Source organism: Ranitomeya imitator, chromosome 7, assembly GCF_032444005.1.
Source record: "Ranitomeya imitator isolate aRanImi1 chromosome 7, aRanImi1.pri, whole genome shotgun sequence".
Classification (NCBI taxonomy): domain Eukaryota; kingdom Metazoa; phylum Chordata; class Amphibia; order Anura; family Dendrobatidae; genus Ranitomeya; species Ranitomeya imitator.
The window spans coordinates 5,525,302-5,538,789 of record NC_091288.1 but is presented as its reverse complement, the minus strand read 5'-3'; the positions used below and the strand labels follow the sequence as shown (position 1 = coordinate 5,538,789).

The following is a 13,488-nucleotide window of genomic DNA, read 5'->3' as shown; positions in this document are numbered from 1 at the left end:
TCCTCACCCCCGAGGGCTGCTGGCTCTGACCGTCTCCTCTCACCCCCGAGGGCTGCCGGCTCTGACCGTCTCCTCTCACCCCCGAGGGCTGTCGGCTCTGACCGTCTCCTCTCACCCCCGAGGGCTGCTGGCTCTGACAGTCTCCTCTCACCCCCGAGGGCTGCTGGCTCTGACCGTCTCCTCTCACCCCCTGAGGGCTGCTGGCTCTGACCGTCTCCTCACCCCCGAGGGCTGCTGGCTCTGACCGTCTCCTCTCACCCCCGAGGGCTGCTGGCTCTGACAGTCTCCTCTCACCCCCGAGGGCTGCCGGCTCTGACCGTCTCCTCTCACCCCCCGAGGGCTGCCGGCTCTGACCGTCTCCTCTCACCCCCGAGGGCTGCTGGCTCTGACCGTCTTCTCTCACCCCCTGAGGGCTGCTGGCCCTGACCGTCTCCTCTCACCCCCTGAGGGCTGCTGGCTCTGACCGTCTCCTCTCACCCCCGAGGGCTGCCGGCCCTGACAGTCTTCTCTCTCGCCACCGAAGGCTCCGAGCCCTTACTGTCTGCTCTCTCACCCCCGAGGGCTGCCGGATCTGACCGTCTTCTCTATGGCTTCTGAAGGGCTGCAGGCCCTGACTTTCTTCTCTCCGGCTTCTCAAGGGCTGCCACCCCTGACCCTCTTTTCTCTGGCTTCTCAAAGGCTGCTGGCCCTGACTGTCTTCTCTCTGACTTTTCAAAGGCTGCCAGCCCTGACTGTCTTCTCTCTGGCTTCTCGAAGACTGACACCCATGACCGTCTTCTCTCTGGCTTCTCAAGGGCAGCCAGTCCTGACTGTCTTCTTTCTGTCTATTCAAGGGCTGCTGGCCCTTGACAGTCTTCTCTCTGGCTTCTCGAGGGCTTCCGGCTCTGACAGTCTTCTCTCTGGCTTCTCGAGGGCTGCCGGCTCTGACCGTCTTCTCTCTGGCTTCTCGAGGGCTGCCGGCTCTGACCGTCTTCTCCCTGGCTTTTCGAGGGCTGTCGCCTCTGGCCGTCTTCTCTCTGGCTTCTCGAGGGCTGCCGCCTCTGACCGTCTTCTCCCTGGCTTTTCGAGGGCTGCCGCCTCTGACGTCTCCTCTCACCCCCGAGGGCTGCCGGCCCTGATAGTCTCCTCTCACCCCCGAGGGCTGCCGGCTCTGACCGTCTCCTCTCACCCCTGAGGGCTGCCGGCTCTGACCGTCTCCTCTCACCCCTGAGGGCTGCCGGCTCTGACCGTCTCCTCTCACCCCCCGAGGGCTGCCGGCTCTGACCGTCTCCTCTCACCCCCGAAGGCTGCCGGCTCTGACCGTCTCCTCTCACCCCCGAGGGCTGCCGGCTCTGACCGTCTCCTCTCACCCCCTGAGGGCTGCTGGCTCTGACCGTCTCCTCTCACCCCCGAGGGCTGCCGGCCCTGACAGTCTTCTCTCTCGCCATCGAAGGCTGCCGGCTCTGACCGTCTTCTCTATGGCTTCTGAAGGGCTGCAGGCCCTGACTTTCTTCTCTCCGGCTTCTCAAGGGCTGCCACCCCTGACCCTCTTTTCTCTGGCTTCTCAAAGGCTGCTGGCCCTGAATGTCTTCTCTCTGGCTTCTCAAGGGCTGCTGGCCCTGACTGTCTTCTCTCTGACTTTTCAAAGGCTGCCAGCCCTGACTGTCTTCTCTCTGGCTTCTCAAGGGCTGCTGGCCCTTGACAGTCTTCTCTCTGGCTTCTCGAGGGCTGCCGGCTCTGACCGTCTTCTCTCTGGCTTCTCGAGGGCTGCCGGCTCTGACCGTCTTCTCCCTGGCTTTTCGAGGGCTGTCGCCTCTGGCCGTCTTCTCTCTGGGTGTCTTCTCTCTGGGTTCTCGAAGACTGACACCCATGACCGTCTTCTCTCTGGCTTCTCAAGGGCAGCCAGTCCTGACTGTCTTCTCTCTGGCTTCTCGAAGACTGACACCCATGACCGTCTTCTCTCTGGCTTCTCAAGGGCAGCCAGTCCTGACTGTCTTCTCTCTGTCTATTCAAGGGCTGCTGGCCCTTGACAGTCTTCTCTCTGGCTTCTCGAGGGCTGCCGGCTCTGACCGTCTTCTCTCTGGCTTCTCGAGGGCTGCCGCCTCTAACCGTCTTCTCTCTGCCTTCTCGAGGGCTGCCGCCTCTGACCGTCTACTCTCTGGCTTCTCGAGGGCTGCCGCCTCTGACCGTCTTCTCTCTGGCTTCTCGAGGGCTGCCGCCTCTGACCGTCTTCTCTCTGGCTTCTCGAGGGCTGCCGCCTCTGACCGTCTTCTCTCTGGCTTTTCGAGGGCTGCCGCCTCTGACCGTCTTCTCTCTGGCTTCTCGAGGGCTGCCGCCTCTGACCGTCTTCTCTCTGGCTTCTCGAGGGCTGCCGCCTCTGACCGTCTTCTCTCTGGCTTCTCGAGGGCTGCCACCTCTGACCGTCTTCTCTCTGGCTTCTCGAGGGCTGCCGCCTCTGACCGTCTTCTCTCTGGCTTTTCGAGGGCTGCCGCCTCTGACCGTCTTCTCTCTGGCTTCTCGAGGGCTGCCGCCTCTGACCGTCTTCTCTCTGGCTTCTCGAGGGCTGCCGCCTCTGACCGTCTTCTCTCTGGCTTCTCGAGGGCTGCCACCTCTGACCGTCTTCTCTCTGGCTTCTCGAGGGCTGCCGCCTCTGACCGTCTACTCTCTCGTCCCTGCAGGTTCTGGACTGGATTGAGAATCACGGAGAAGCTTTCCTCAGTAAACACACCGGAGTGGGCAAATCCCTCCACCGGGCACGAGCGCTGCAGAAGAGGCATGACGACTTTGAGGAGGTCGCACAGGTATTATATTCACCTTATCGTACAGTTCCTATCCTACCCCCTCCATCCCCTCCTCCATGCACATGTGTGATTAGTGTGGGATGTGTGATCAATGATGATGAGGGAAGTTCTGTAGTCAATTTGACAAGTAGAGACTAATTGCAGTCAGTAATTAAAGGAGACACCGAGATCTGCTCCACCTGTAATCAATGGGCTGAACTTCCTGCAGTAATGTGATGTGCGGCTCCCGGTCACATTGTGTCCTGTGTGTGATGTGCGGCTCCTGGTCACATTGTGTCCTGTGTGTGATGTGCGACTGCTCATTATTACGATGTGGATGATGAGGGGAGGATGATGATGATGGGGGGTGTTGCCTCTGTGTAGAATTCTGCATGCCCCCTAATCCTGAGATGATGGAGGATGATGATGATGGAGTGCGGGGACTCGATGTGACGGACGTGTGGGGGGGGCAAATTCATCATCCTGCAGAACAGAAAACATGAAAAGAGAAAGAAATGGGATTAACCGTTTGCAGGAGACGCTGCGCTCGTGTTCTCGCCACTGATTGTGTCCGGCTCCATTTCTTTTGGTTTTGGCGATAAATGCCAAAGGAGCCAAGTCCTGGATGTGATGGGGACGGTTTCCGCTGGGAGTTGTGGTCCTCCGTGTTCTGTGACATGGAGTGTTGTGATTCCTGATACATTGTAACAAAGCTTCCAGACAGTTTTTTTTTTTTTTTGCTGCTCAGATATTTAGTCCTTAGCGTTGTGTAGATGAGATACAATTGTCACGGACCCTCAGCGAGGTCGGGCTCTGCTGCCTGTGATCTAGAAGGTTTCCATTCACTGAACTTGAAGGAGCGTACAGCCGGATCTCCGTACACGGGGGCCACGTTTCCTGGAGGTTTATTGCGGGGGATTCGGCAGAGGATTTGTGCAGTTGGAGGAATGATGGCGGATTTTTAGGTGTGAACGGTGCTGACGCTGTGCGTACCCCAGAATGTTATTAACTCTGTGCTGTGTGGACGCCGTCAGGCTGGGCGGCTGTGCTTTACAGCAAGCAGCGAGTCATGTGGGCGGGTACAGTAACCATAGCAACTATTCCTAGCAACTAAGTGCCATGTGCCCACCTTACATTAACCCCCCCCCCTTTTTGTGCCGTCTAAATGTGATTTTAGGTGTTTAGAAGCTGCGGCACTCACCGGACGTGTGACCAGGGGCCGAATGTCGCAGCGGCCCCTGCAGTATGCAAAGCATTCCCTGATCTGCCGGAGGGGGTCCGCGAGTGGCGTGGCCGGAGGGTCCGTGAGTGGCGTGGCCGGAGGGGGTCCGCGTGTGGCGTGGCCAGAGGGTCCTTGTGTGTCGTGGCCAGAGGGGGTCCATGAGTGGCGTGGCCGGAGGGGGTCCTCGTGTGTTGTGGCCAGAGGGGATCCACGTGTGTCGTGGCCAGAGGGGGTCTGCGTGTGGCCGGAGGGTCCTCGTGTGTCGTGGCCGGAGGGGGTCCATGAGTGGCGTGGCCGGAGGGGGTCCGCGTGTGTCGTGGCCAGAGGGGGTCTGCGTGTGGCCGGAGGGGGTCCGTGTGTCGTGGCCAGAGGGGGTCTGCGTGTGGCCGGAGGGGGTCCGTGTGTCGTGGCCAGAGGGGGTCTGCGTGTGGCCGGATGGTCTGCGCGTCTGTCTCCGTGTATCAGCCTCTTCGGCCCATTGACGGTTCACTTGTAGGCTGTGTCCGGATGTCGCTGCTGTACGGTCAGACCTCGCACTGGCTTAGTGTCTCCTCCTCTCCATTATTTGGGGCGCTCGTGTCCCCGGTGTCGCCCATCTCTGCCCCATTGATCGTTCACTTCTTGGATGATGGTGTCGTTGCTGGTTTATGACCTTGGGGGTCTCTGTCCCCACAGGTGCCATGTCACAGTGACTAGGCACGGCTGGGCTCCGCCACGACATCCACTCACACATGATGGATTCCACATGTCGCCCCTGGGAAACGTCAGATATGAGATTCCTCTGCAGTCCAGTGACGCCTTCTAGGACGCCTCCTCCCCTAAATCTCCTGCCCCTTTGTCTTTTTACATTGAATCTGCTATTTGATGCGGTTAGTGAAGTCCGGGCAGATCTTGCCCCGACGTGTGGGGAGCGGCGGCGTCATCTGTCCGGGGAGGACTATCTGCAGGTGGAATTATCCGCAGGAAGCCAAGAGCGGCCCTGCTCTCTGCTCGTGGTGGAGCAGCGCCCCCGGTGGCACGATGACCATGGAACGCCAAAGTGAAGGTTTCCCTGCCTTTGTTTTATATTACACTCACTCTTTCCCTGACAGAACACGTACACCAATGCTGACAAATTACTGGAGGCCGCGGGGCAGCTCGCTCAGACCGGCGAATGTGATCCCGAGGAGATCTACAAGGCGGCCAGGCATCTGGAAGTCCGGATCCAGGACTTTGTGCGCAGGGTGGAACAGAGGAAGCTGCTGCTGGACATGTCCGTCTCCTTCCACAGTCACACTAAGGAGGTAAGATCCACCCTCCATGGCTAAAAATCTCACAGTGAGTGCAGCTCTGGGGTATAATACAGGACGTAACCCAGGATCAGTAATGTAAATGTATGTACACAGTGACTGCACCAGCAGAATAGTGAGTGCAGCTCTGGAGTATAATACAGGATGTAACTCAGGATCAGTAATGTAATGTATGTACACAGTGACTGCACCAGCAGAATAGTGAGTGCAGCTCTGGAGTATAATACAGGATGTAACTCAGGATCAGTAATGTAATGTATGTACACGTGACTGCACCACCAGAATAGTGAGTGCAGCTCTGGAGTATAATACAGGAGGTAACTCAGGATCAGTAATGTAATGTATGTACACAGTGACTGCACCAGCAGAATAGTGAGTGCAGCTCTGGAGTATAATACAGGATGTAACTCAGGATCAGTTATGTAATGTATGTACACAGTGACTGCACCAGCAAAATAGTGAGTGCAGCTCTGGAGTATAATACAAGATGTAACTCAGGATCAGTAATGTAATGTATGTACACAGTGACTGCACCAGCAGAATAGTGAGTTGAGCTCTGGAGTATAATACAGGATGTAACTCGGGATCAGTAATGTAATGTATGTACACAGTGACTGCACCAGCAGAATAGTGAGTGCAGCTCTGGGGTATAATACAGGAGGTAACTCAGGATCAGTAATGTAATGTATGTACACAGTGACTGCACCAGCAGAATAGTGAGTGCAGCTCTGGGGTATAATACAGGAGGTAACTCAGGATCAGTAATGTAATGTATGTACACAGTGACTGCACCATCAGAATAGTGAGTGCAGCTCTGGGGTATAATACAGGACGTAACCCAGGATTATTAATGTAATGTATGTACACAGTGACTGCACCAGCAGAATAGTGAGTGCAGCTCTGGGGTATAATACAGGATGTAACTCAGGATCAGTAATGTAAATGTATGTACACAGTGACTGCACCAGCAGAATAGTGAGTGCAGCTCTGGAGTATAATACAGGACGTAACTCAGGATCAGTAATGTAAATGTATGTACACAGTGACTGCACCAGCAGAATAGTGAGTGCAGCTCTGGGGTATAATACAGGAGGTAACTCAGGATCAGTAATATAATGTATGTGCACAGTGACTGCACCAGCAGAATAGTGAGTGCAGCTCTGGGGTATAATACAGGATGTAAGTCAGGATCAGTAATGTAATGTATGTACACAGTGACTGCACCAGCAGAATAGTGAGTGCAGCTCTGGGGTATAATACAGGATGTAACTCAGGATCAGTAATGTAATGTATGTACACAGTGACTGCACCAGCAGAATAGTGAGTGCAGCTCTGGGGTATAATAAAGGAGGTAACTCAGGATCAGTAATGTAATGTATGTACACAGTGACTGCACCAGCAGAATAGTGAGTGCAGCTCTGGAGTATAATACAGGATGTAACTCAGGATCAGTTATGTAATGTATGTACACAGTGACTGCACCAGCAAAATAGTGAGTGCAGCTCTGGAGTATAATACAAGATGTAACTCAGGATCAGTAATGTAATGTATGTACACAGTGACTGCACCAGCAGAATAGTGAGTTGAGCTCTGGAGTATAATACAGGATGTAACTCGGGATCAGTAATGTAATGTATGTACACAGTGACTGCACCAGCAGAATAGTGAGTGCAGCTCTGGGGTATAATACAGGAGGTAACTCAGGATCAGTAATGTAATGTATGTACACAGTGACTGCACCAGCAGAATAGTGAGTGCAGCTCTGGGGTATAATACAGGAGGTAACTCAGGATCAGTAATGTAATGTATGTACACAGTGACTGCACCAGCAGAATAGTGAGTGCAGCTCTGGGGTATAATACAGGATGTAACTCAGGATCAGTAATGTAATGTAGGTACACAGTGACTGCACCAGCAGAATAGTGAGTGCAGCTCTGGGGTATAATAAAGGAGGTAACTCAGGATCAGTAATGTAATGTATGTACACAGTGACTGCACCAGCAGAATAGTGAGTGCAGCTCTGGAGTATAATACAGGATGTAACTCAGGATCAGCTATGTAATGTATGTACACAGTGACTGCACCAGCAAAATAGTGAGTGCAGCTCTGGAGTATAATACAAGATGTAACTCAGGATCAGTAATGTAATGTATGTACACAGTGACTGCACCATCAGAATAGTGAGTGCAGCTCTGGGGTATAATACAGGACGTAACCCAGGATTATTAATGTAATGTATGTACACAGTGACTGCACCAGCAGAATAGTGAGTGCAGCTCTGGGGTATAATACAGGATGTAACTCAGGATCAGTAATGTAAATGTATGTACACAGTGACTGCACCAGCAGAATAGTGAGTGCAGCTCTGGAGTATAATACAGGACGTAACTCAGGATCAGTAATGTAAATGTATGTACACAGTGACTGCACCAGCAGAATAGTGAGTGCAGCTCTGGGGTATAATACAGGAGGTAACTCAGGATCAGTAATATAATGTATGTGCACAGTGACTGCACCAGCAGAATAGTGAGTGCAGCTCTGGGGTATAATACAGGATGTAAGTCAGGATCAGTAATGTAATGTATGTACACAGTGACTGCACCAGCAGAATAGTGAGTGCAGCTCTGGGGTATAATACAGGATGTAACTCAGGATCAGTAATGTAATGTAGGTACACAGTGACTGCACCAGCAGAATAGTGAGTGCAGCTCTGGGGTATAATAAAGGAGGTAACTCAGGATCAGTAATGTAATGTATGTACACAGTGACTGCACCAGCAGAATAGTGAGTGCAGCTCTGGAGTATAATACAGGATGTAACTCAGGATCAGTTATGTAATGTATGTACACAGTGACTGCACCAGCAAAATAGTGAGTGCAGCTCTGGAGTATAATACAAGATGTAACTCAGGATCAGTAATGTAATGTATGTACACAGTGACTGCACCAGCAGAATAGTGAGTTGAGCTCTGGAGTATAATACAGGATGTAACTCGGGATCAGTAATGTAATGTATGTACACAGTGACTGCACCAGCAGAATAGTGAGTGCAGCTCTGGGGTATAATACAGGAGGTAACTCAGGATCAGTAATGTAATGTATGTACACAGTGACTGCACCAGCAGAATAGTGAGTGCAGCTCTGGGGTATAATACAGGAGGTAACTCAGGATCAGTAATGTAATGTATGTACACAGTGACTGCACCATCAGAATAGTGAGTGCAGCTCTGGGGTATAATACAGGACGTAACCCAGGATTATTAATGTAATGTATGTACACAGTGACTGCACCAGCAGAATAGTGAGTGCAGCTCTGGGGTATAATACAGGATGTAACTCAGGATCAGTAATGTAAATGTATGTACACAGTGACTGCACCAGCAGAATAGTGAGTGCAGCTCTGGAGTATAATACAGGACGTAACTCAGGATCAGTAATGTAAATGTATGTACACAGTGACTGCACCAGCAGAATAGTGAGTGCAGCTCTGGGGTATAATACAGGATGTAAGTCAGGATCAGTAATGTAATGTATGTATACAGTGACTGCACCAGCAGAATAGTGAGTGCAGCTCTGGGGTATAATACAGGATGTAACTCAGGATCAGTAATGTAATGTAGGTACACAGTGACTGCACCAGCAGAATAGTGAGTGCAGCTCTGGGGTATAATAAAGGAGGTAACTCAGGATCAGTAATGTAATGTATGTACACAGTGACTGCACCAGCAGAATAGTGAGTGCAGCTCTGGAGTATAATACAGGATGTAACTCAGGATCAGTTATGTAATGTATGTACACAGTGACTGCACCAGCAAAATAGTGAGTGCAGCTCTGGAGTATAATACAAGATGTAACTCAGGATCAGTAATGTAATGTATGTACACAGTGACTGCACCAGCAGAATAGTGAGTTGAGCTCTGGAGTATAATACAGGATGTAACTCGGGATCAGTAATGTAATGTATGTACACAGTGACTGCACCAGCAGAATAGTGAGTGCAGCTCTGGGGTATAATACAGGAGGTAACTCAGGATCAGTAATGTAATGTATGTACACAGTGACTGCACCAGCAGAATAGTGAGTGCAGCTCTGGGGTATAATACAGGAGGTAACTCAGGATCAGTAATGTAATGTATGTACACAGTGACTGCACCAGCAGAATAGTGAGTGCAGCTGTGGGGTATAATACATGAGGTAACTCAGGATCAGTAATGTAATGTATGTACACAGTGACTGAACCAGCAGAATAGTGAGTACAGCTCTGGGGTATAATACAGGAGGTAACTCAGGATCAGTAATGTAATGTATGTTCACAGTGACTGCACCAGCAGAATAGTGAGTGCAGCTCTGGGGTATAATACAGGAGGTAACTCAGGATCAATAATGTAATGTATGTACATAGTGACTGCACCAGCAGAATAGTGAGTACAGCTCTGGAGGATAATACAGGATGTAACTCAGGATCAGTAATGTAATGTATGTACACAGTGACTGCACCAGCAGAATAGTGAGTGCAGCTCTGGAGTATAATACAGGATGTAATTCAGGATCAGTAATGTAATGTATGTGCACAGTGACTGCACAAGCAGAATAGTGAGTGCAGCTCTGGAGTATAATACAGGATGTAACTCAGGATCAGTAATGTATGTACACAGTGACTGCACCAGCAGAATAGTGAGTGCAGCTCTGGAGTATAATACAGGATGTAACTCAGGATCAGTAATGTAATGTATGTACACAGTGACTGCACCAGCAGAATAGTGAGTGCAGCTCTGGGGTATAATACTGGAGGTAACTCAGGATCAGTAATATAATGTATGTGCACAGTGACTGCACCAGCAGAATAGTGAGTGCAGCTTTGGGGTATAATAAAGGAGGTAACTCAGGATCAGTAATGTAATGTATGTACACAGTGACTGCACCAGCAGAATAGTGAGTGCAGCTCTGGAGTATAATACAGGATGTAACTCAGGATCAGTAATGTAATGTATGTACACAGTGACTGCACCAGCAGAATAGTGAGTGCAGCTCTGGGGTATAATACAGGAGGTAACTCAGGATCAGTAATGTAATGTATGTACATAGTGACTGCACCAGCAGAATAGTGAGTACAGCTCTGGAGGATAATACAGGATGTAACTCAGGATCAGTAATGTAATGTATGTACACAGTAACATAGTAACATAGTAACATAGTTAGTAAGGCCGAAAAAAGACATTTGTCCATCCAGTTCAGCCTATATTCCATCATAATAAATACCCAGATCTACGTCCTTCTACAGAACCTAATAATTGTATGATACAATATTGTTCTGCTCCAGGAAGACATCCAGGCCTCTCTTGAACCCCTCGACTGAGTTCGCCATCACCACCTCCTCAGGCAAGCAATTCCAGATTCTCTCTGCCCTAACAGTAAAGAATCCTCTTCTATGTTGGTGGAAAAACCTTCTCTCCTCCAGACGCAAAGAATGCCCCCTTGTGCCCGTCACCTTCCTTGGTATAAACAGATCCTCAGCGAGATATTTGTATTGTCCCCTTATATACTTATACATGGTTATTAGATCGCCCCTCAGTCGTCTTTTTTCTAGACTAAATAATCCTAATTTCGCTAATCTATCTGGGTATTGTAGTTCTCCCATCCCCTTTATTAATTTTGTTGCCCTCCTTTGTACTCTCTCTAGTTCCATTATATCCTTCCTGAGCACCGGTGCCCAAAACTGGACACAGTACTCCATGTGCGGTGTAACTAGGGATTTGTACAGAGGCAGTATAATGCTCTCATCATGTGTATCCAGACCTCTTTTAATGCACCCCATGATCCTGTTTGCCTTGGCAGCTGCTGCCTGGCACTGGCTGCTCCAGGTAAGTTTATCATTAACTAGGATCCCCAAGTCCTTCTCCCTGTCAGATTTACCCAGTGGTTTCCCGTTCAGTGTGTAATGGTGATATTGATTCCCTCTTCCCATGTGTATAACCTTACATTTATCATTGTTAAACCTCATCTGCCACCTTTCAGCCCAAGTTTCCAACTTATCCAGATCCATCTGTAGCAGAATACTATCTTCTCTTGTATTAACTGCTTTACATAGTTTTGTATCATCTGCAAATATCGATATTTTACTGTGTAAACCTTCTACCAGATCATTAATGAATATGTTGAAGAGAACAGGTCCCAATACTGACCCCTGCGGTACCCCACTGGTCACAGCGACCCAGTTAGAGACTATACCATTTATAACCACCCTCTGCTTTCTATCACTAAGCCAGTTACTAACCCATTTACACACATTTTCCCCCAGACCAAGCATTCTCATTTTGTGTACCAACCTCTTGTGCGGCACGGTATCAAACGCTTTGGAAAAATCGAGATATACCACGTCCAATGACTCACCGTGGTCCAGCCTATAGCTTACCTCTTCATAAAAACTGATTAGATTGGTTTGACAGGAGCGATTTCTCATAAACCCATGCTGATATGGAGTTAAACAGTTATTCTCATTGAGATAATCCAGAATAACATCCCTCAGAAACCCTTCAAATATTTTACCAACAATAGAGGTTAGACTTACTGGCCTATAATTTCCAGGTTCACTTTTAGAGCCCTTTTTGAATATTGGCACCACATTTGCTATGCGCCAGTCCTGCGGAACAGACCCTGTCGCTATAGAGTCCCTAAAAATAAGAAATAATGGTTTATCTATTACATTACTTAGTTCTCTTAGTACTCGTGGGTGTATGCCATCCGGACCCGGAGATTTATCTATTTTAATCTTATTTAGCCGGTTTCGCACCTCTTCTTGGGTTAGATTGGTGACCCTTAATATAGGGTTTTCATTGTTTCTTGGGATTTCACCTAGCATTTCATTTTCCACCGTGAATACCGTGGAGAAGAAGGTGTTTAATATGTTAAACAGTGACTGCACCAGCAGAATAGTGAGTGCAGCTCTGGAGTATAATACAGGATGTAATTCAGGATCAGTAATGTAATGTATGTGCACAGTGACTGCACAAGCAGAATAGTGAGTGCAGCTCTGGAGTATAATACAGGATGTAACTCAGGATCAGTAATGTAATGTATGTACACAGTGACTGCACCAGCAGAATAGTGAGTGCAGCTCTGGAGTATAATACAGGATGTAACTCAGGATCAGTAATGTAATGTATGTACACAGTGACTGCACCAGCAGAATAGTGAGTGCAGCTCTGGAGTATAATACAGAATGTAACTCAGGATCAGTAATGTATGTACACAGTGACTGCACCAGCAGAATAGTGAGTACAGCTCTGGGGTATAATACAGGATGTAACTCAGGATCAATAATGTAATGTATGTACACAGTGACTGCACCAGCAGAATAGTGAGTGCAGCTCTGGAGTATAATACAGGAGGTAACTCGGGATCAGTAATGTAATGTATGTACACAGTGACTGCACCAGCAGAATAGTGAGTGCAGCTCTGGGGTATAATACAGGATGTAACTCAGGATCAGTAATGTAATGTATGTACACAGTGACTGCACCAGCAGAATAGTGAGTGCAGCTCTGGGGTATAATACAGGATGTAACTCAGGATCAGTAATGTAATGTATGTACACAGTGACTGCACCAGCAGAATAGTGAGTGCAGCTCTGGAGTATAATACAGGATGTAACTCAGGATCAGTAATGTATGTACACAGTGACTGCACCAGCAGAATAGTGAGTGCAGCTCTGGGGTATAATACAGGATGTGCTGGTCCTCGGAGCCAGTTATTTCTCAGGACCCGTGCTGTTTTGGGGCCACAGCTTTTCCTGCTGTCAGTAGTTTGTGTTTCTTCAGGACATGATCTATGTCAGATATTAATATTACTCTGTGTCTCTCACTTTTTCCATTTATCTATTTTTTACTGCCCGGATCCTGGGAGATAATTGTCATTAGACCTAATTAAAGCCCTGTAATTGGGACATTGTGCTTCTTGGACTTTAATGAGGATTTGATATCACTTGGGGCTGGAGGACGTTACAAAGTCACAAAACCTTAGATTTATGAGTGTGGAGCCGCCATGTGCATCAGACTAACATCAGCCGAGGACCACGGCCACCAGCTCCTGGTCAACAGAGGTTGGGGACAAAGGATCGGGCAGTGGGAATTTGTTTGGTCGTCTGATGTGTACGGTCTCCTACCTGCGGGTACAGGGGTCTGAGCTGTGTGTAATAGGAGCCACACAGTGTCATCCTCTAC

General features: G+C 49.2%; 1 protein-coding gene across 2 annotated transcripts in view; it reads left to right on the top strand.

The window, feature by feature from the left end:
* Positions 1-13,488, top strand: part of KALRN (kalirin RhoGEF kinase) — a 424,214-nt gene that overhangs the window by 148,935 nt on the left and 261,791 nt on the right. For both annotated transcript variants that reach the window (XM_069732606.1, XM_069732607.1), the window contains exons 10-11: positions 2,658-2,780; positions 5,073-5,264. In XM_069732606.1, the coding sequence (XP_069588707.1) occupies positions 2,658-2,780; positions 5,073-5,264 (315 nt within the window). The remainder of the gene's footprint in view (positions 1-2,657; positions 2,781-5,072; positions 5,265-13,488) is intronic.